Source organism: Lampetra planeri, unplaced genomic scaffold, assembly GCF_965212315.1.
Source record: "Lampetra planeri unplaced genomic scaffold, kcLamPlan1.2.h2 scaffold_1601, whole genome shotgun sequence".
NCBI lineage: Eukaryota > Metazoa > Chordata > Hyperoartia > Petromyzontiformes > Petromyzontidae > Lampetra > Lampetra planeri.
This window is the reverse complement of record NW_027614331.1, coordinates 2039-24332: the sequence shown is the minus strand read 5'-3', so window position 1 is coordinate 24332 and position 22294 is coordinate 2039. Positions and strand designations below refer to the sequence as shown.

At 44.7% G+C, this 22294-nt stretch overlaps 1 protein-coding gene across 1 annotated transcript; it reads right to left on the bottom strand.

The window, feature by feature from the left end:
- Positions 1 to 441: 441 nt before the first annotated feature.
- LOC144739619 (immunoglobulin-like and fibronectin type III domain-containing protein 1) lies at positions 442 to 18828 on the bottom strand. The gene is given in 29 exon segments (XM_078622546.1): positions 442 to 620; positions 1521 to 1705; positions 1707 to 1845; positions 1933 to 2229; positions 3271 to 3463; positions 3545 to 3630; positions 3762 to 3787; positions 3789 to 4056; positions 4557 to 4685; positions 4759 to 4858; positions 4860 to 4939; positions 5150 to 5446; positions 6160 to 6453; positions 6529 to 6670; positions 7232 to 7356; positions 7504 to 7608; positions 7704 to 7780; positions 8005 to 8131; positions 8206 to 8451; positions 8547 to 8819; positions 9197 to 9257; positions 9342 to 9513; positions 9620 to 9671; positions 9753 to 9852; positions 9932 to 10071; positions 10190 to 10312; positions 17988 to 18065; positions 18548 to 18601; positions 18804 to 18828. Coding segments are annotated over 29 exon segments (4173 nt in total).
- Between the last annotated feature and the right edge of the window lie 3466 nt (positions 18829 to 22294).

Here is a 22294-nt window from a genome sequence, read left to right as displayed (position 1 = left end):
CACTGGACTGTCGCATGTTCTCCAGGGAGGACTGGAACTTCACTGTCTTCACCTGCAGGTCCAGGAGGTTCTCAGATAAGTAGGTCAAAGTTTGGTGCTGCTGGAAACAGAACCAGGCGCCGGCGGCACCGCCGACGACGAGCGTCAGCACCAGAACCAGGACCACGGTGGGGTTGTATCCACCTCCACCTCCTCTTCTTCCCCCTCCTCCTCCTCCTCCTCCTCCTCCTGCAGCTCCTGCTCGAACTTCTGGTTCCGTGACTTCCTTCTTGACAAAGTTCTCCTCTGGTTTGTGGTTGCTTTTCCCTTTCCGATGTTTGGCCGTCATGTTAACCCCCCCGCCTCACAGACAGAACACAATGTCCCGACGCGGCTGCGGAGAGCTGGTCCTGGTCCTGGTCCTGGTTCGGGTCGGTTCGGGTCGGGTCGAGCTGCAGCGCCTCACAGTTCCGGCTCGGACCCACCTGCTCGAATCAGCAGCGACGAGCTGCGGCGGCTCTTGACGGACACATGAAGAAGATCCGGATGGAGGCGTGAGCCGAAGGGGCCGCTCGTCCAATCAGGAGGCTCAGGGCGCCGTAAGGGGGGCGGGGCTTGGTCCCCGTCCACCATGTGCGCGTCTGTCATCCGCAAAGCGCGTACGTCTCCGGCACCAGACCGGAAGTAAAATGCATCCTACTGTGTGTAACGTGACTTAAATAATGCATCTCTGCAGGAATCAGGTCGAGGTCGTAGCCATGGAAACCGTATTTGGGGCAGCAGAGGATGGAGGCCCCTCCCCCTGCACCAGGTTCGGGTATTATTTATTATTTAGTGTGTGTTTTTGGTAGGATGCTCTATTGTTATTTAGTTTGTCTAATTCCACTTCCTTGTGTTTGTTAAGTTATAAATATGTCAGAAAGACAATAAACCAAAGACTGAACCTTGAATCTAAGCTCATTTCCATCCATTCCAAAAGTGTGTTCAAAAAGGGTTAATTAACTACACAATTTCTCTGAAAGTTTCGTAGAGGGAAACTCCTTTTTAAATCACGCCTCTCCGTGGCTGAACCTAATCAGAATTCATTCATTCATTCATTCATCATCTCCGGTTGCTGTGGTTACAGGAGCTGATCTCAGCATGGACCCCAGCATGGAGGGAACGTGTGATGGAACGTGTCACTTAACCTGCAAGAATGTGACCGTAGCATGAACGTCCATGGTGGTTGGTGATGTCACATGACCAGCATGGAGCTCCCCACCCGACATTCAGCTGCCGTCTTTTAAATGATTCAGCAGATTTATTAGGTCAGTTGTGTGAGTGACGTGAACAATATTTTCTTTCAGGAATCATTTTTATTTCAGATTATCAAAGCAGCACAACCACTTCAACCACTACTTGGATTAGATGTGTTCCAGGAACTTCTGTGTTGACTTTCTTCACTCTGTAGAGGAGACACACACACACCACACACACACAAGCATTTAGGATCACCGAGTGTTTTTTTTTTTTTTTCCCCATTAAATTTCTTTTCTTCTGACCTTGGACACTGAGAACGGTGGTGCACTCAGCGCGTCCCAGCGCGTTCTCTGCGGTCATGGTGTACTCTCCCGTGTCTTTGGGGCCCACGCGGAGGATTAACATGGAGCAAACTCCACACGTGTTGGAGATGTAATAGTTGGTATTTGTGTTCAGACTGACGTGATTTCGATACCATGTGACCGAGGTTTGGATTCCCCTTCACCGCACAGCTCATGTAGCATTCGTAGCCTTTGGGTGCGGTGTGCAGCTTCAAAGGCACGATAAAAGTCGGCGCACATTGCAAATCGCAGTCCTTTCTGGTTGGTGTGCTCACCAGGAACTTTTCTAAAACAAAACATCAATTGAGTATTTATTTTTCTTAGGAATGAATTTTTCAAATTCATTTTTTTTGAAGTTTTCAAACTCGCACACCTTTCTTTTTCTGCATCCCCCAGGTCGGTGACTCTGACGGTGCAGAGACGCCCATGTCGTTCTTGGCGTACACTCTGAAATGATACTCCCTCCCGTGCATGATGTTGCAGACGGTGAACTTGTTATTGAAAAGCCTCTCTGCCACCGTGGTCCACGTACGTTTGGTAGAGTCCAGTGCCGACACCGTGTAGTGGAGCCGGTCATTCCCGTTCTCATCAGGAGAAGGCTCCCAGGTGACTGTCACTGTTCCAGGCACGTTCTCCTCCAGTTCCACCGGTCCAGGAGGCTTTGGATCGTCTGTCAATGCAGTCAGTCAGTTTTAGATTAATGAGGAATCAATCAAAGTTTATTTCTAGCACTTTTCAGACATTAAAAACGCAACAGAAAGTGCTTACTACAGAAGTGTATTGGATTCACTTGACAAATTCATTCAAACAATGTCATTTAGTATTAAACTAAATTAGTGGGTCGTGTTTGCTTACATTATTTTGAGCGCTCAAGAAAGGAATGATGTCACCCTTAACTTAAAAGAAATACTCAGTCAAGAAAAATAACCATGAAAAACAACAAAATACCACGAAAAACAGAAAATAATATTACTATGAAAAACAGAAAAATACAATGAAAAACAGAACAAATACAACGAAAAACACAGAAATTAGTACAATTGAACACTGAACAAAATTCTAAAAAAACAGAAAAGGAAATTACCACGAAAAATAGAAAGAATACAATAAAAAACAGAAAAAAATACCTAATAAATAGAATTTGTTTGTATGTGAAGTGAATGCAATTGGCTTCCGTTCAAAAACATGTAACATAAATACATCACACCTACAAAGACCCACAAACAGACACACACATTCTACTCGACCGTAACTGTTAGTATAGTGACATGGCACTGAGGAACCAAGTGAGGAAAAGCCCCTTTGGGGAGCTCATCCACAGAGAGGGGCATCACAGTCCATGGCCCGAGGGGGTGCCGCCAGCCCAGAGACCCCTCGAACCCGGCCCCAGCCCCATGGGCTCACCAGGACAACATCCAAGTGAGTAAACTCATAAACTCGTGCGTAAACGGAACTCCCAGTGTAGAGGCCCCCCATGAGGAGACCCTGGAACTAAAAACTAGGGATGCCTGAAATGTACACATGCGCAAGTGCTGTTTAAAAAATCTAGTCTAGTCAGTATTATTGTTAACAAGTATCCAGTTGAACTAGTCTAGTAGCAATCTAGTCTAGTCACAAGTAGAAGGAGAGCAGCCGAGGAGTTTCTGTGACATGCGAGATACCGTTGAGACGTTTATAATCGCAAAGATGGGTCGATCCTGACATCCCCTACCTGTGACCCTGACTTCAGTGCTGAACGTCTCCTGTCCTGCGAGGTTTTTCACCACAATGGAGTAGATACCCGAATCGCAGCGCTCAGACGAGGGGATCAACAGCTGTGACGAGCCGTCAGAGTTACTAACGGTGACTTTCTTTTTCACCGGCACGTTGTCCTTCAGCCAGGTAATGTTTGGTCGTGGGGAGGCCTGGGTAAAAGTATTCATTGTAGCCCTGATTCTAATCATATATTGGCTTTGTTCTTAACAAAATTACTGCATATGCCTCACTTCAAAGCTGATGTTGATTCTGACAGAGTTTCCCGCCCTCACCACCATGAACATCTTCATCTTGTGGTTTGTGAACTTTGGTCGCACTGAAAGGAGAAAAAACACAAAGACCTTTTTAAGTTCAAGAGGTTACTGCAAAATCTATATCATCAGTGGAATCTCCTGAAATGTGGAATGGCATTTACTGCTCCCATGTATGACTAAGGAGTTGACCTACCAGGAGACGGCATCGCAATGACATAGCGGATCGCTGTCACCTCCGTCGTTTGTTGCAATCACTCTCACCCAGTACATGTCCATCGACTTGAGGCCTTTCACACTGAAGGAGGTGGTGATGATCGGGCTGCTGTTGCAGCGGGACCATTCTAGGCACTCTGCCGGACGGATCTCCACAAAATATCCTTTAGCTTCATCCTGTACGTTGGGTTTCTCCTCAGGTTTGGTCCAGGTCAAGACTAAGTGATTGTACGAGGTTTCTGTCAGCTTCAGGCTCGTAACTTTACCGGGAGGTTCTGAAGGAAAGGAAAGGACGGCATCAAAGTCACGTTTACCACATATAGAAAGACAGAGGCTCTAGAAACGGGCGATAGACCTTCGCAACTGAAGGGGCGGCACCAACCCTACCACCCTACTGGATTATGACCGATCACAGCAACGTACAAGGTGATGTTGTCAGAGAAACAAGTCAATGTCAGAGTTTTCTGACATTGAAAAGAATGAGTTTGATGGGATGGAAACAATGCTTTGTGGGTCTTCGGCCAAAACGTCCAACTCTTTTTCCTGTTGAAACCACCGCTCCTCATCAGCAGACATTTTTGTTCTGTAAATAACCGCTACTGTCATTCTGGTAAGCCCCGCCCACAGATTCTGCACATTCTGAGCCTGCCTACATCAGAGAGACCCATGTGATTTTGTTCATAGCTGATGATCCAATGGTTCGCGCCCAGACGGCCCTTCAGGACAAATCCACGTTTGCGGACGGTACATTCCAGGTTATCGCTGTGTCACTTACTCTTCGGATCCCGTGCAAAAACAAATTCGCAGGGGTTGCTGAACTCTCCAACTCCTGAGAGGTTTATAGCCGTAACCCTGAACTCGTACGCCATGCCTGCCACCACATCCTTCACCGCATACGTCTTCCCTGGGGGGGACAAGAACACGTCACGGCTCCAGTCTGCTATGGCGTCCGTCTGAACCGTCCATTCAAAGCACACCTTTTATTAGCTCATCACTTGCATTGACGACTGTCCAGAGGTTACTCCCCTTCTTGCGTTTCTCCAGGATGTAGCCCAAAATATGGGACCCTCCCGTTTTTACTCGGCGATGCCCAAGAAAGATTTATGCAGTCGTCGAAGGCGCTGACGACCTTTGGAGGAGCTGGAGGACCGGGAAAGGCTGGAACACACAAGCAGAAAAATACGAAAATGCTGGTTTAGAGATTAAGTTAACGCATAAGAACAGACATAACTATCAATGTTGGGAATTTGTTTGATTCATTCAAACATTCATGTTCTGGGTAGCTGACCCCTTTTACAGCGTTTAACGTGCATTACTGTGTTTGTGTGGTCGGCCATGATGAAGTGCTCCTGCTCCAGTTTGGCTCACCGAGGGTGCCAGCTTGCATTTCATCTGTCTCCATCACGTCGCTCACACCTTCCGCAGTCGCCGCTCGGATTCTGTAGCAATATTTTCGTCCTCGTTCCACATTTGTGTCACGGTAGCTGGGCAAGCCGGGGCTTTCTCCGATTTTCTTCCAGGTGTTGCGGCCCACCTGCTGTCGCTCCATGATGTAGTTAATCACCGGGGAGCCGCCATCGTCCTTCGGGGGCCTCCACCTGAATTCAATACATGTAGGTGAACTGTCTGTTACCTCTGCAGGGCCCAAAGGTGCCGTGGGTTTGTCTGAAACACAGGAAATAAAGAAAAGGGAGTTCTTTGTGAGTAACAACTATGGATTAAAAAAAGAAAGAAAGAAAAAAAAACACCCCCATAACTCCTGATTATATTGGATTCAATCCATAAGACTTTATTTCTAAAGCACTTTTCAATCAAAAAAAATGTGGCACAAAGTGGTTTCACAACATAAAATCCCCCCAAAAGAAATTAAATGAAAGAAATTTCAAAAAGAAAGAAATTAAACCCAAGGCCATGCACACACACACACACACACACACACACACACACACACACGCGTAGCATTGTGTCTATGTACACACATACACATCACATATCCCAGAGGGAAGGTAACTGAACCTATGAGGAAACACCACAGACTGGATAAAACCGATCAAATAAAGAAAAGGAGCTCAATAAATAAATGGATGTAGATTAAAATACTGAAAGATGATAAATTCGAATATTAATTTAAACTAATAAAAATAGTAATAACATAAAAGCATTAACTATTAACGATTAAGAGATGTTGAAAAATTAATTTAAAGCAGAATTTAAACTTTAGCATTATTACAAGAACATATATATAAACAGCTACTTTCATACAGTATTTTACTCATAACATTTTTGAACTGTCACACTCATCAACTAATAGAAAAGAAAACTTGACATTTGTTGTGTTAATGACGCAAACCGTTTATCTGTTTGTTTCACCGACTTACCGAGCACAGTTAGCTGGGATATGGCCTCCACGAAGCCATCTTCGTTCTTCAGCTTGATCTTGATCTCTCCCGTGCCTTTTCTCTGGCACCGGCTGAGGAGCAAGCGGCTGTGGAAGTTGGATTTCTCGATCTTGGTGGTGCTGTCGTCCAGGAGTTCCTCTCCCTCTCTGTACCACTGAATCTTTATGGGTTGGTGACCGACGAACTGCAGCTTAAAGATGGCGTTCTGCCCCACTTTAACAGTGACAGGGTTGGAGAATGCACCGAGGTCCTCAGGGTCAAATCTGGGAGGATCTAAAGCAGTCAGAATGAGTCGGTGCTGACTTTACTCGATGAAAACGTTTTTCTTGTTCAGACGACTTGTCAAACCTTTGACGTTGATCATCGCCTCTGTTTTCCGACTCTCTGCCTCAAAGCGGTACTTCCCAGAGTGCTCGTCCTGGCATCTGATTATGATTAATTTATGGACAGCGCCATCTTTGATGATTGTGAAATTGTCATCTGGGGAAATCTGATCAGAAGGATTAGAGGGCAGACAGCTGAAGTTGATTCGACAGACAAAGACAAGATCAACTGACATATGTAAACAGATTCAGTCAGTGAATTCATCTACAACCAGAAACCACACACACGGGTAGAGCTCAGACCTCCTCCAATCAGGTCATTTCCCTCAATATTATCGTCCTCCATTCATTTGATCTCCTCTAATAAATTCTTTGATCATCAAAACATGAATGTGTCACTAATAGTCAAACAGTTAATAGAAAAAAAAATCATTAGCAACGTTGTGAAAATGTCTCTATCTGACAATGAGGAAGAATCCTTCAATAGATACCTGGATTCAGATAGTTCCAGAACATGAAAACAACATTTGATCATCTGGTCCAGGTCCATTAGCAGCATTTACTCAACATTTCATTCAAATCCGTTCAGAACTTTTGCAGTCATTTGACAGCCAAACAGACAAATTTAATAATTTGGGGAATTTTGACAATTTTGTTTCATTATTTTCTTTGTGGTGTTGTGCAGCACAAACATGTGAAGTGAATGTAAGCGTGCAGAGACCACAAACCTTTTTTCCGTCTCGGAACCAGCCTCCCACGCAGTCTTCACTGCTCAGCTTGCACGTCAACTCCGCCGTCGCACCGACGATGGCACTGACGTCCGACAGACCAAAGACGAACTGAACCCCTGGATCTAACAAAACACAGGTGAAAACACGCGCGGGACACGTGCTGCACATTATTTTTGTTGACATTTTCGTTGCATGAGTCTTTTGGTGTTGACACGCCAGTGACCAGTGAATGAGAAATGTCAGTTTACAACAGATGTGCTCTCACTGACCAGTCACCAGGTCCTCTATCAGCGGGCCGTGCCTCTTACGCCTCGACGCTGCGGCAGCACCAGTTTCACTAGACTCACTCTGTTCATTCAGAGACGTACTTTCACCTGAGGTTAAAAAAACAGAGCTTTAGATGGATGACCAACACGTGCAGCGGTACGTTTTCCCCGTAAACCACCTCACAGTGATGTAGCGCTCTTACCGTCGACTCCATCCTGCGGTTTTGAATGAGTCGGACGCTCGAGCCTATCGGTGGAATCATCGTCGTTGTCGTCGTCACTGGAATACGCTGGTTCATTTGGATCTGTGTCATGTGCATTTAACTTTACACAAGTTTTAATTCATGTTCATTTATTTTGAGCGCACACACACACACAAATATCCTGCTGATTCAGCACATTGTATATGCTTAAAACTATTTGTACATATTTGTAACTGCCATCACAGCACGTTCATGTAATTAGACGCAGCAGGAAAGGCTCTCGCCGGCGGCTGCTTCTTACCACGTGTTTGTTTTTTTCCGCTTGACCTTCTGTTTGACCTTCCCGCTCGTCTCTGGATGCGTCACAGAGTCAGAAGCGTTGTCATTGTTGGGATTCGCCTCAACGCCGTCGAACCAGCCGCTGGACTCTGCACCGACACGAGAGGGAACCCATCACCCACAGAAAACAGGAGGCCAGTCTCCTCCGTCTCCTCCGATCTACCTGCTGCCTCGAACACGGCCCCCATCTCCTCTGCTCTGATGACTTTTTTCAGGTCACCCTCTCTTCTGGAGCTGCCTGTCAGCTGTCCCACGTCATGGTTCGCTCTGGCTGCTGCTAAAATCTTCTCCATCTCTTCTCGGTTTTTGGTCTGCTGCTCTTTGGCCACTCTCTCCAGGTCCGCCCCCGCTCCGCCGACCAACCTCCTGCCGGTCTTCTTTGTGCCAGCAGACGGGGGGTCTGTCTCATCTTATGGGGCAGCACAACTTGCTGTTATTCACATTTGTCTTTCCAAATCTGGACTCTGGGTATGACTGACATGGCTTTTTCTTTGAGACGTTTACCTTCTACAATCAGCCAGGCGCTGCACGATGACTCAGCAGCCGTGGCTGAGTAGATGGCTTTGTCGTGCTGCGTGCAGTCCTTGACGATCAGCCTGTGGATCAGTTTGTGGTCAGACACCGTTATGCTGTATTTTTCTCCGTCCTCCAGGACTTTGCCTTTGGCCGTCCACGTGATTGTGGGTAACGGCTGTGTCAGGACACACTCAAAAAGGGCATCGTCTTGCTCCTGGGCGGCGACCTCTTTCATTCGGACAACAAAGTCCACATCAGAACCTGTACGTAATCACACGCAGAAAAGAAAATATGACATAAACGAGGTTTGTCGGTTACGAACCATGTGCATACAGGTTGTGTGAGAGTTTGTAAAAGTGTTTGTGACCGGCATTACGTCTCAGTAGCTAATATGCTAATGTAAGTAGCATCTTTCCTCTGATTATAATTATAGAATTGTAATGACAACATAATTGTAATATGCTTCCTTTGACATGATACATGTCAAATAGAAAAAAGAAGGAATTGAAGTGTTGTTAACTTTTATTTATGCTCTTGAACCCACGTTCAAAATCAGCAGGGAGGGGGGTGGACGTCTTCGCTATCGAGGTGATTTAGGCCTCCGTCCTTAATGCTAAAATCCTTTGCGCTCATCAGACCTTTTTTCTCCGCTGAATCTTCATCGTAGGGAATCATTCCGTTCTGCCGACACATGGAAAACTTGGGAAAAGCAAACACGTCGAGGAGCAAAGCGATAAACCCTTACAATGACAATGTCCCTGTCATGTAGGGAACTTTTCTTGCCTTGCTCTTCTTCTTCTCCTCCAAATTCTTGAGTATCTGATGGACGTCGGCGACACCGAACTCAGCACAGATTCGTTCGTAGTCGTTCCTGTCGGCGTTGAGCATGGCCTGCCAGAATCTCTCATCTTCGGTGATCTCATCCGCTGTCTTGGCCCTGTTGTCCTCTGCTTTACTACATGGAATACACAAATGGATTTATTTCACATACTGGACCAAAAAAAACAAAACAAAAAAAAACGAGTATGTCGAAACACCGAGGGAGGAGTCGGAACATCTACCTTTCCTTCTTACTCCTTAAGAGTTTTCTGAAATCTAATGGGCTTTCCAAAGCTGAAAAACAAATAAACATTTCATTATATAATCTCATTAACATATTTACTGAAGTAGTGCGTGAAGTAACAGTAACCTTACGGTTGATCACAGTCAGTGTTGTCGTGCAAACAGCTTTGCCGTATTCATTCACAGCTACACATTTGTATACATCTGCGTCCGCAGCGGACACTGCGTGGATCTAGAAAATAAAATGAAACGAGGCTCGACAAGTCAGTGCGACTCACTCTTACTGTGAGAGGACGGTTTCAGTGACCCACCTCGAGTACGTACTCCCCAGTCGACTCATCATATTTACTGTGATATTTGTCCTTGTCTGATATGTTGCCTTTAGCTCTTCTCCACGAGACCTCCGGCTTTGGATCCCCACTCACCACGGCCTTAAATACAGCTAATTTACCTTTAAAAAAATGGTATCGCACGTTCATTCTCACCTCTGTACATGTTGGTGCTGTGAAAATTTGACATGCATCGTTAGTTGCATGAGTTCTTTCGGCCGTTCTGCAGTGATGTCTCACCTTCCTGGACGGATGTTGGAGCTGGTTTACCCTGGAAGTCTGGGGTGCTTTTCCCTTCAGGCAGGTTGTTAATGTTCTGTGTGATGATCACCCCAGGAATTTTAGATCTCTTCCGGAAAACAGCTAAATGAATATATGAATAAACAAAAAGATAAGTACATACCTTAGTAAGTAAGTAAATGGTAAGCTGGCAGAGTAAAGTATCTTAAAAAAAGAGATAGAAATAGTTCTATTTTCAACCAGCAGAGGTCAGGATAGTTAAACTTACTCCAAGTACTCCTTGTGTTGCCATCTGACATGTTTCAGTTCTATGATAAAATTTCAAAAACAACAACAAGCCCCTCTGCACAAAAAACCTTAGACAGGCTAGTAAATAATTGAGCACAGAAGCCAAAAATACAAAATGTGTCATTTATTTATTCATTTTTGAATAACAAAGTAATACAAATTCACCTGATTTGCTTCCAGACACTTCGTTAAAACGTTGAATGTACTGATGAACGATGGAAAAATCTGTGTGAAAAGAAATCACATCGGCTCCGTTGGCAGCGTTTGCAAGAGACTGACAGGAACGTTCACAGGAATCTCTGCATGAGGTCAGACTCAATATTTATTTGTCAGTTTTCTGTGTGTGTGTGTGTGTGTGTGTGTGTGTGTGGCTGATAAATAGACAAATACACAGGACAAAAAAGAGGAGAATAGAGAATGGGATTTAAAAATATTGGACTGAAATAGGCACGTCATTAAACTGCAGCTCTGAGAGCGTCCCAGTAAAGGCCAGTAGATCGGCAGCTTTAATCCACGGATTGTTTTCTTCCCCAACTCAGTTTATCACTAAAGCTCGAGAGTAAAGACCTTTAGTCGAGCAGCTTTCCGACGGCTGCCAGTTGGTGAAGGTCCAGCTCACGTGGTCCTGACGAAGTTTACAAAGATATTTTTAGGTGTTTCTGTGTCTTTTACTGATGAAAGTGAAGGTCTGGAGAAACAGTTTTAAAATGGACGCGAGCAAAAGAAAACTAAGAGAGACAAAAATACCCCTCAAACTTTTTTCTTCTCAAGTTCTGATCCATTACTAGATAGATAAATACTTTAGATAGATACTTTATTTTATCTCCTGAGAGAAATTCCCAGTATTTCAGGTACATACTGTACAAGTATACGTACTTCCAGTATATTCACTAAAACTCATACAAGGTCACAGCTTTTATATATTAAAAGACTTAAAAGACACATAACCAAACACTGAGTTCATCAAACTTTAGCTGAATAAGCTAATTGTGTTTCACTGGATTATTAGAGGCTTATTTTCTTTCAGTTTACTTGAACACTGGTTTTGGTAAATGAGAAAACAATTAAACTAATGCAGCTACATTAAAGATGATGCTTCCTATGTCTATACAGTAGTTCACTGTTTCCACTCATAAACACATAACTGTGACCAGAGGAATTGAACAAAAATTGATGTGGAACAACTTTGTAGGAAAAAAAAAAAAAAAAAAAGTTGTTACTTTCTCTCTGGGTCTTTGTCCTTTTCAACATCTTGGATCTTGGGGTCCACCAACGAAACACAAGTCTGGAAATGGAAAACGGTGTGTAAACATTGGTGTTGGTACATATGTGTCTCCTACATGAAATCTTCTCTTTGTGTGTTAAATGCTTTCGTGCAGTAGGATGTAAACATAACACGGGCTGCCCTCACACCCACTTCCAGCAGCATCGTTTTAAAATCCGGAATCTGCAGGACGACGACCTCAGACCAGCTGGTGAGGTGTTTAAACAACCAGCAGGGGGCTCTGTCTGTGAGAGACGGTCGTCCACGCAGAGACATCGACCCCACTGCTGCCTGGCGTGCTGCACATATTAAACGGAGTCTGTCTTGCACGTTAGAGACCTTCACAGATGAAGCGGCAGTGCGTTGGCAGGAGGTGGCAGATGTCACATCAGACAGAACTACTGATCAGAAGGGAACAAAAAGGCACTGAGGTGGTTTTCTGGATCCCCGTTTTGTGTCCTTTGTCCCTTTTTAAGCAATAATATGATGATGATCTCTGTTCTTCAGTGGCCTTAAAATTCACCAGACATCTGTCGGACGTTCTGGAACATTAGGGTGTTCCTGACCGTCTGTGGGCTCCGTGTTCCCTTTCTACTGCAACGCTGTGCAAACTTCACACGCATCACTCAACAAAGTCTTTGATTCTCGATGAAACAGACAAAGTATGAAATGATGTCATCGCCACATTGCTTCAAATGTTTTTTTTAAACACAGTGTGGACACTTCATGGTGACACATGACGTGACTCTCAGACGTTCAGAATTTAGATGAGTCTACTGGTGGTTTTCTAACCCATAATAATCACAAACAAAGAAAAAAAGAAAAAAGCCGGCACACTGCTCCCTGTCACGTCTCATCCGAAGTGTATTGAACGTTCGAAAATGGGAAAACATTTCAGCTATTTTCCTTGAAAATTCATAAATCAGTATAGTTTTATATCAATGTACTAACTGAATGAATGACTTTCAGCTCTATGCCAGCATACTTAAGTGTTTCATTTTCTTCATATTCAGTCGTAATTGGTCTCATACATCAATAAAGCGTTGACGAAACAGAGTAAAAATGAACTCTCTTATCTAGTGTTCCTTTAAAACCTTTGGCGCCCCGTAAAAAACTCCCCTCTTCTGTCATTTCATAAACTACTATCCACTTTTATACCAGGAGGAAGAGATGTCTGAGCCCCCACAACACAAACAAACAGGGATGAGAAAGGCTTTACCTGTCCACCGCTCTGTCCTCCCTCCCCCTCCAGGCACCTTAGACGTGCTATAAACTTAAATTTGCTGCCTCCCGTGTTTTCCTGGATGTTAATCCTTCGGGAAAACCCATCAGATTCTGCTCCCCCCCGCCACCCTACCCTCTGCAAGCTGGTGACCAGACAGTCCGTCGAGAAGAAGCTGCCTCTTTTCAGGCAGATGGATGTTGGTCGGGTGGGTGGGTTAATATGAAGGAGTGGGGTGAGGGTGCTGGGGAAGGAGGACAGGGGTGGGAATTGGGGAGGGGGGGGGGGGTATAACCTGAGGGACAATGAAGGGCTACCAATGACAAGTTAGAGACAAGGGTTGTATCTTACAGCGGTAATTAGTGATGCCAGCGCGTCCGTCGCTCACACAACAGCTGCTGACAGGAAGTCTCGGGCCAGTTGGTTTGGATCAGAATCACATTTCTCCGACACCACATTTAAGTATCAGGACGCACAGGATCTACTGGAGATGTGCTGTCAGCTAGAAACGGCGGTGGGGGCTGCTTATCTTTGAGATGATCTGATTGTGACCCTTGAGTGATTTGAACCTCGGCACACACCGGCATTGTTATTGTTCTTCTTCTAAAACCGAGTGCGGCTGGACGTCGTATGACTCTGGGAACCTCCAGGTAACATGACGCTGACACAAATTTACACTGGGATTGTGAGTTGGCTGTCAAGCTCGCTCGTGAAGATCACAGACTGTAAAGCGAGGCTCCGATCCCCTGTCTGCTGCGCGTCTTATGTTACAAAATATTACATAACCAAAGGTTATGGCATTTTCAGCGCTCTAAGCTCCTCCTGTCGTGGCCTTGCGGCCGTCGCGACTTTGGAGAGAGAAGATCAAATGGAGAACAAGGTCCTAATCTTCTCAAGGGCACGTACCAGGGCGTCATTACACCGACGATCGCGTCCTCGTCCTGTCCGTCAAGTGTGAACTCGTCACAGTGAACGTGCACTTTGGATGAAATGCAGTGAGAATGGAGTGGTTCCTGTAATTGTGTTTCTGGGAGGTGTGTTCTTGTTATGTTGTCTCCATGGAAACGGTTGGGTTTGTTTGTTGTCTTAGATCCTCTGGCAGACTGCGCCGGAACATTCCTTGGTTGAGGAGACCTGGGAGGCAATCTCATTTGACTGTGTCTATGGGTTTATCTCCTTCATATTCTGTTACTTTTTGGATTTTATGCGAAGTGTTTTGTGCGTTTTTTGAAAGCACGATAGGAATCGGTTTGTTTGTTTGTTTCATTTTCATTTGAATTCTATTAGCGAGATGTACGTGGAAATGGGGGCAGGCTGCTGCAGCTGATTCACCGGTTCATCTCTTTGGGTTTCAGACATAATCGACCACTGAACTGAGTGCCTCCACTCCATCACACCCTGCCTTGTCGTTCCTATTACTGCGACGACGTCTGTCTGCTGTTACTGGCCCAGACGTGGCTGCATGAATGTACTTAAAATGTCCTTTGTCACAACAGCTCAGAGAATCTGCGATCTGCTGCAGTGACATTGCAAACTATAGAAATAGAAAAACTGGACTGAATAATACATGGAAATTCGGGTCTCGCCAGGCAGACATCCAATCTGGAACCAAGGTCTGCCTGCTGCCGGTGTCCTGTCATCCTTGTCCTTCCACGTGCAGGACTTGTAATGCATCTGAATAGGTTCTTGAGTGGTTCTGAGCCCACATAAACCGTCTGGATTAAGGAACTGAACCCCTTGAGCCCACCCTTCTTATATTGATGAAATGTCACGCTGCATGGCTTTCATTCCAGTCGTGGGGAAGCACAGAGGACAACCGCTGAGGCGCTAACTAGACAGCCTGGTCCTTGTCTCCGTTTTGTCGATGGCTCCTCCGAGGGAAACCTCATCTGTATCAGCTCGGGCTCCTGTCAATCCCGCTTTAACAAGGAGTAAATATGGTCCTTTATTGGTCCGCACAAGGTGAAGGCAGCAGATTCTCGGCTCGCCCTCGTGTCAACTGGAAACTTTACATTCATGCTGGAGACAAGTCGTGGTGCTTGACAAAATACAAGTATGCAACATCAATACATCACATACAGAGGCCCACACATCCACATGTACGCTTCTGCACACACACACACCACACACACACACACACACACACTCACACACACACACACTCTACTGTGGCAGCGTTTCCATCAGATTGTGTGTGTGTGTGCGGTGTTATACCACACTTACAGTCAAGCCCACTGCTCCTGCATTGTGTACTCTAGAAAATGTCTTCAAAGTAAAATCTTGTTCATTTCCCGTCTGCAGCTAATGATTATCAGGTACACAAACCTGACAATGGCAATGTAGATTCCAGGGAATACGGCAGCTAAAATTATTTCCATTAAGTCGCTAGAGATCGAGGATTCCGTCCACGTAAACAGTAGTCGAGTACATTGTTCAAATGTCGTGCAGGGAAAAGTCCCAGTAATAATATCATCTATGGAAACTTTAACTCAAAGATGTGTGATTTCTGGAAGTGGCTATATATGTATACATATATACAGTATATGATGCGTCATTAAAAAGTTGTACACGCAGCAGTTGCTGTTAAATTAGTTATATTTTGGCCTTTTTTCAAATAAAAACAATGGGTTCATATCTTTGCTGCCACGCGGCTCCGGTTCGCTGCAGTTATGTGATAATAAATAAAAAACCTCGGTCCAGTCTCATCCTCTGTTCTCACTCCTACCAATCAAAGCCACAGTGGGGAGAATCTTCTTAAGCACAGTCACATTCCCACACTTCCGGCATAATAATGGACTCCGTTATTGATTTTTTTTGACGAAGCAGCTTTAAGGTTTTCATCGAGTCGGCTGATTCATTTTGACGACATATAGTGGCGTCTGACAATGTTCCTCGCTTCTTCACCAACAACCAGTTGAATGGTTTTATCGCTGCAGCTTCACATTGCCCCACAGGACGCTGCCTCATCGGTGTTTTTCCATCTTTCGAGGTCTTTTACTGCACAGTGCCCGTCCGCTGTGGCTACACTGAGCTGTTCTCCAGTCATGATTGCTGATAGGACCATGATTCCGATAGATCACAGTGACATTATGACCTCACGCGACATTTTCGCTCTGGTTAGTGAGATGTCTTTTGTTTTGATTTGTCTCTTTAGTGCCTTAGCTTCATAGCACAAGAGATCAGTTTAAAGCTGAAAAGAACCAGTGTATCTCATCTTCACCACTTTTATATCTAAGTTGAGGAAAGCTGAACAGCTGCAGAGCCTCTTGATCTTCTCGTGCTGGTTGGATTAATTCAGAATTCAGGATTGATATATTTCATCCCTACATGGAGAGAGATGTAGTTTCTGTCAGCGAGCAATGGACCTTCAACAAAACAAAAATATAGAATATAAAAAGGTCCATAGCTTTGAGACAGAGTCTCTTCCTGCCCACAAATTGCATTCTAAATTCCTCATCATCTTCCTGGTGGCCCATCGCTATCCTCTTTACTCACAGCTCCAAATGCCCCAACCCTGATTAATCCTCCTCACTGGCAAATAATCTTTGTGCTTCAAACACGGCCACTCTGATTGTCGCCTGCGTACTTCCTGGTACAGCTGCATTTGAATCACCTACTTAGGAGCTGGTCGATCACAACAAGGCTGCCCATGCCTTGGAACTTATTCCGAGGCCGAATGGCATCCGGTGAAATGCCCCGCTGTGAAAATAATCATGTTTTTATAGGCCTTGGTCTGTGCCCAGGGAGGATCAGCAACATGCCACGATATTAAAGTGCCAGTGTTGTTGCAACGAAACAAAACTGATCTCCATGAGTTATACGCTTGATAGAACAGCTCAATGTGTGTGTGTGTGTGTGTGTGTGTGTGTGCGGTGAGAATGAAAATGAAATGACTGAACAAGATGATGCTCACTTAAACAGTTTGTCACATGAAACATAAGAGTATCACACACTGATTTGCACTGCCAATAAAATTCCTCTGCTGTGTGTTTGAACGTCTTTCCCTGTAAATTCCACAAGATGGCAGTAGTTTTCCTTCTTTTCCCCAAGATCATGAACTATAAACAATTTTCCTTTAAGGAAGCAGTTATTGTTGCGTAGTTGTATACATGATGGTCGGGACCAATTGTGTCAGTAACGTCAGCTGGGCCAGGTTGGAGAAATATTCCCTAGGATGTCATTCAGTCTCGTTCCACATTTCATGCTGTTTTTCATCCATCCAATGTTTTTCATTCAGCTTCCTTATTCTTTCATAATGATAGGTTGTAACCTAGCAACAACATGATCAACACCTCTGACATGCAGAACTGTCACATAAGCATGGGGATGCGAGTGCCGATCACCGCCTCTCTCGAGGACCTCAGAGCCTGAGGAGGATCTGAACGAGGCACTGTGCTGCATATTCTAACGGCGCATATGTGGGCGCCACTGCTGGTCAAAGGTCAGCTTGAACTTTGACAAAAGGTCAAGGTTCTCTGTGACCTCACAGAACACAAAAAAAAAAAAACGATGTTCATATCCAAAACTGTAATTAACTGTGCAGCTGTGAGGAGAGAGCGACCCTGTTTCAACCACCGCTCCAGCTCGGCTCGTCTCTACTGTTTGGTTCCTTTTCCATCACCTGTCGGTTCATATACATGAACAACGTAGAACGTGGAGGAGATGGAGGAGTTGTTCAGAGGCCGGTGAACTGTGGGTATTGGATACCCACCTTGAATCCGTGTATTGATTTGTGCTGTGCTGACATCGGTGCGGAGGGTTCGATGGGGGAGCGGTGCGCCAAGACAGTGTAACACTAGATCCTAGAGACCAGACGGTACGATGCTGTTGCGTAACACATCCCAGCAGAGCTGCATTGAATTGATTGTAAACAATGCTGAGGAAGATCTGTGTAAAACAGGTTTTTAATATCGAGCAGACAGCGCATCATTGATGGTTGTGTCTCGACCGCAGGAGACATGTCTTGACATCTGTGGACGAGTTGATGCAGCCAGAAAAAAACAGAGGCTCAGTCGACCACGGACAAGCCGTGCAGAGGCGCGTGCCCATGTAAATTTTTAAAGCTCTGTCTGCCTCCTCCTCCTGTGCGACATCTGTGCTACCTGTTTGACCCCGAGCATCGACGCACCATCAGCAATATGCAAATGCGAACGGGTGTTTGTAATGTTTTACAGTAACCAGCCTGAGACAGGGCAGAATACGAAAGGCAAAGTAGAAAAATGTTTTGACTGTCATTTCATAGACAAATAACTATGAAAATAACTGTGAAAAACAGAACAGAAATAACAATACATCTCCAAATATTCTCAGCTAAAAAAAAACAGAAAAACAACAACAACAACAACAACAACAAACATGATGTGCTACAAAATGAAGCAGCTTTTGTAAACACAGTCGAGTTGTCAGTGGTGACTGATGAGTGAACAAGTTCTGCTGGGACTGGCTGTGTATGTGTGAACATGAACATCAGAGGAATCTGAAGAACATCTAATCTGCTCAGAGAGCAGTTGCTGGAATCACAGTATATATATATAAATACACACCTTCTATAAACTACCGTTAAGCCTTGGAGCTCATGATGTACCACCCACAGCCAGCATCCGTTCTTTGTTGGGGTCCCTGGTCTCAGTGAGAAGGCCTGCGCCCACAGAGGAAAGCCAACCACGATCCACATGTCCGACCATGGAGCACAGTCCAAAGTGTCTTAAAACCTAAACTCTTCTTCTTAGAAGACCGATATACTTACTCACGAAGTGAGCAAATTTCAACAGGGTAGTTCTGTCTCAACTCCAGCAGTGTCGATGCGCGCTGACTGGAAATAATGTGAAAACGAAACGTACCTGCCGATACGCTAGCTGCCCGCATTTTGTGAATATTTACAACACATCAAGCCTCGGACCTCACGTCCTAAACCACAATCTGTTATTGTGAGGACGACAATATATCACACACACACACGCAGCAAACGTACCACCATGAAATGAGCATTGTAAAGCCACACTAAGAGGACAGTTTTTTTCTGTGGGGACAGACATTTTTGCCAGAGGCTGTGTTGAAGTTAATGAAGACAATTAAGAATCCGTATTTATTCATCACAGAGCCATCAAGGATATAGGCTGTGAGCTTTTAAATACTGATTAACTGCACACACTTAATTTTGTGAGTAACAGGAGGGAAGAGCAGTAGAATTCAGATGTGTCTGTTCTCTGATAAAAGGCGACTAATGAAGGCATTTGTTCTCTCGTGCTTCTGCAAATTTCTTTCTTCAGCAGGAAACAGGAGCGGCGTTTGATCTTCTTTAGGAGATGGCTGGTGAAGCCTCGTTTGGCTGTTTGAGTTGTGATCAAACTGGGCAGAGTGTCGCTGGTAATATCTGGTGTGTGTGGCTTCTTATCGCTCAGCGAATCCCTGTCCATCAACCGGCAGAACACGCTTCAGTTCGACCCTGACACTTAACCATCCACTCAACAAGATGGCCACAGCAGCAATTTAGAGAAAAAAAAAAAATGGCTGAGAGTGACGATCAGTCTTTGAACTCCGGCGTTACCTGCATTGCAGCAGAAAAGTCACTTAGCACATAAGATTATAGATAAAAAGCCGTGTGACTATCCTCAGCCCACGAGCTGAGAAGCATCCGCTCTGACAAAATATAGATATTCTAGCTAATTCTCATGTCGGTATTTCTGATATTATAGTTTAATTAAAGATGATTAGATGAAATGTTTTCTTGTTTAAAAAATAATCAATTTGAATTGTCGTTGGGGTTATGGTGTGCACGCTGCATCCTTTGGAGCGCACGTCCCAGTAAAAGGTCATAATACCCCAATGGAGCTGATTGCAAAATTGATCTTTTTCTAATCAACGTCAGCGCACATCTCCCAAGAGAGCAGCCTCCCATTGTATTCCGCTGTACTCCTGGTTAACCTGCAGTCGATAAATACGCATCAAACACACACAGATGGTTGGAAAGACGAACAAATGTGCGACAAGAACATCTCTCATGACAACCTGACATCCACACAAGTCATCTTTTGGTCTGGTGTCTCTCCAACAAAGTGAAAACATGAAAAAAAAAAAAAACCCTGTTTCGCTGGCGCCATCACCACCTTTCCCCTGCTCATCTGTTCCTGTCATGGGTCACAAGGACCGGGGGCAGTTTCTAATCAAGCGCTCACCCCTTTTATCATCTCCACCTGACAGCTTTAAGTAGTCATAAATAAGCGTGGGGCCGAGCTCCTCGTCCGTCATGTGAGTGAGGCCCTGCTGGGTGTAGATGGCCCCCTTTCACAGACCATAGGTCTTCTTTACAGCTGCTGCCTTAAGCAGATACTGCCGTGGAATGACAGCGACAAATAATCCTGTGATAATAATGAGCTCATTTGTCCTCGATGATGATGATGAGAGAAACCCCTCATAAAACACCTTTTCAGTTTTTCATTTTATTAAAACAACCAGGACCCCATTAGCATCACAAAACGGAGGGTGTGGGAAGTATCCAGGTGGACGCTTACGTTCAAACATCTTTTACCAAAGATTCCCGATAACATTTCATTTCCATTCTCCTTCCTCTCACACTCAAGTAAAAACAGCTTCATTAACATGCAAGTCCTCTCCCACGTCCCAACATCAGGAATCCAGCATTGATCCGATATAACAAACAGAACCAGAGGAGCATGCAGACCACCTATACAGATGTGTTTGTGTTCGAATGCATCTGGAACTTTAATGTTCTTACATACGTGAATATTTTACAGTAAACACAATTTGTGTTTGTAATTCTATTGTACATCAGAACATGTTGGAGTAATGCCAGCATAAGAACACTACCGTTCAAAAGTTAGGGGTCACTTGTCCTCCTTTGTGAAAAAAAAAGTTTTTTTTTTTCAATGAAGATATCATGAAATGAATCAGACTCAGGGTGAATACTAGTTTTTAAAATTCTATTTGCAAGGTCAGAACCACTGTTTCATCCCCGGTCTGGACGTGAGGGCTCTGAACCTGCAGCATGCCGTGTTCATTACCGAACACCGGGGGGACTCTGACTGCTGCAGCGTTACAGACGTTGACCCACTAATTCTCACTGTAGATGTCGAGAACCACATTGCAAATCCTGTTGTTCACCAGCAAAACATTAATTCATTAGCTGACTAGGCTCTTTTGAAGTCATCCAGCCTGATCCTGTGCACAAACATATACCAAAGGGCTTCAGCTCATTTCCAGCCACGTTTATATTTAGAAACGTCTTTTAAGAAACCACACTGGCATTAAAAATCACTTAGTCAAGCACTTTGGGTCACTTTTGTTGGCAAGAGGAAATTTTGCCCAAGCAAAATGGCAGTTTTAAATCCAAAATCCCAGCCTGCCTGACCAACTGCTTGCTTGTGTATTCATGGAGCAGCGTCCAGCCGAAAGATGGAAACGAATCCTGAAAGCAAATCCCTGGCAGCTTTCCTCAGCGTCCCTTTTAAAATCTTGTCGTTGGAAGGGAGAAAGTTCCATCCTATGAAGTACTATTCCAACTTACACCTGTACTTTTTATTTGATGAACCTCTGATTTAATCTGATGTGACACTGTGCTTCTGTCAGATGGGCCCCAGATGAGGTCTTCCCCGGGGTGGACAGGACAGAGCTACCTGTCAGATCACGGCAATGTAAAGAAGAAATGCCGCCGAGCACACAGAGCTCAGTCAGTCAGTCAGTCAGTCCACGAATTCTGTGATTAACCGCCGCTGGACTGTGAAACCTCAGAGGGGACCCTCCCAAGAAAATTCACCTGAGAGCCACCATCTGTCTGGACCGGCGTAAGCTTACAGGAGGGAGTTTAATGAGGCAAAAATGGAGGAGAGCCCCATAAAAGATGATCCACTTGCATTTTTGTTCTCCGTTTAATGTCTGTGACCTCACAGTGCTTTGTTCTGTTCGATGCACGTGGGCATATACAGTCCTCCAATCCAATTTATATTGTTGTGACATCCGAGGAGCACTATTAGGAGTCATATGCAGTTTTTTGGGGGGCTCAGCTTTAGTTAGTATAGTATTTATGGTATTCTGTACTTGTGAGTCGGTACTGGGCTGTAAATATTAGAATGACAGAAACAGTGCTGATGCATTCACACCAACGCCAGCAACGCTAGTCCGCCTACAAATAAACCAAAACCAGGAAATGGACGAAAATGCAGGGCATTCTTTGTAAACAACCTAAACGAATGCCGATGGAGAACGTTGCTGACCCACCAACAATCCAAAATTCCCAATCTAACCAAGTTTACATGACTTGAATCTGAAATACATTAAATAGTAGTTGTTTTTTTTATCTATTTAATGTCTCGTC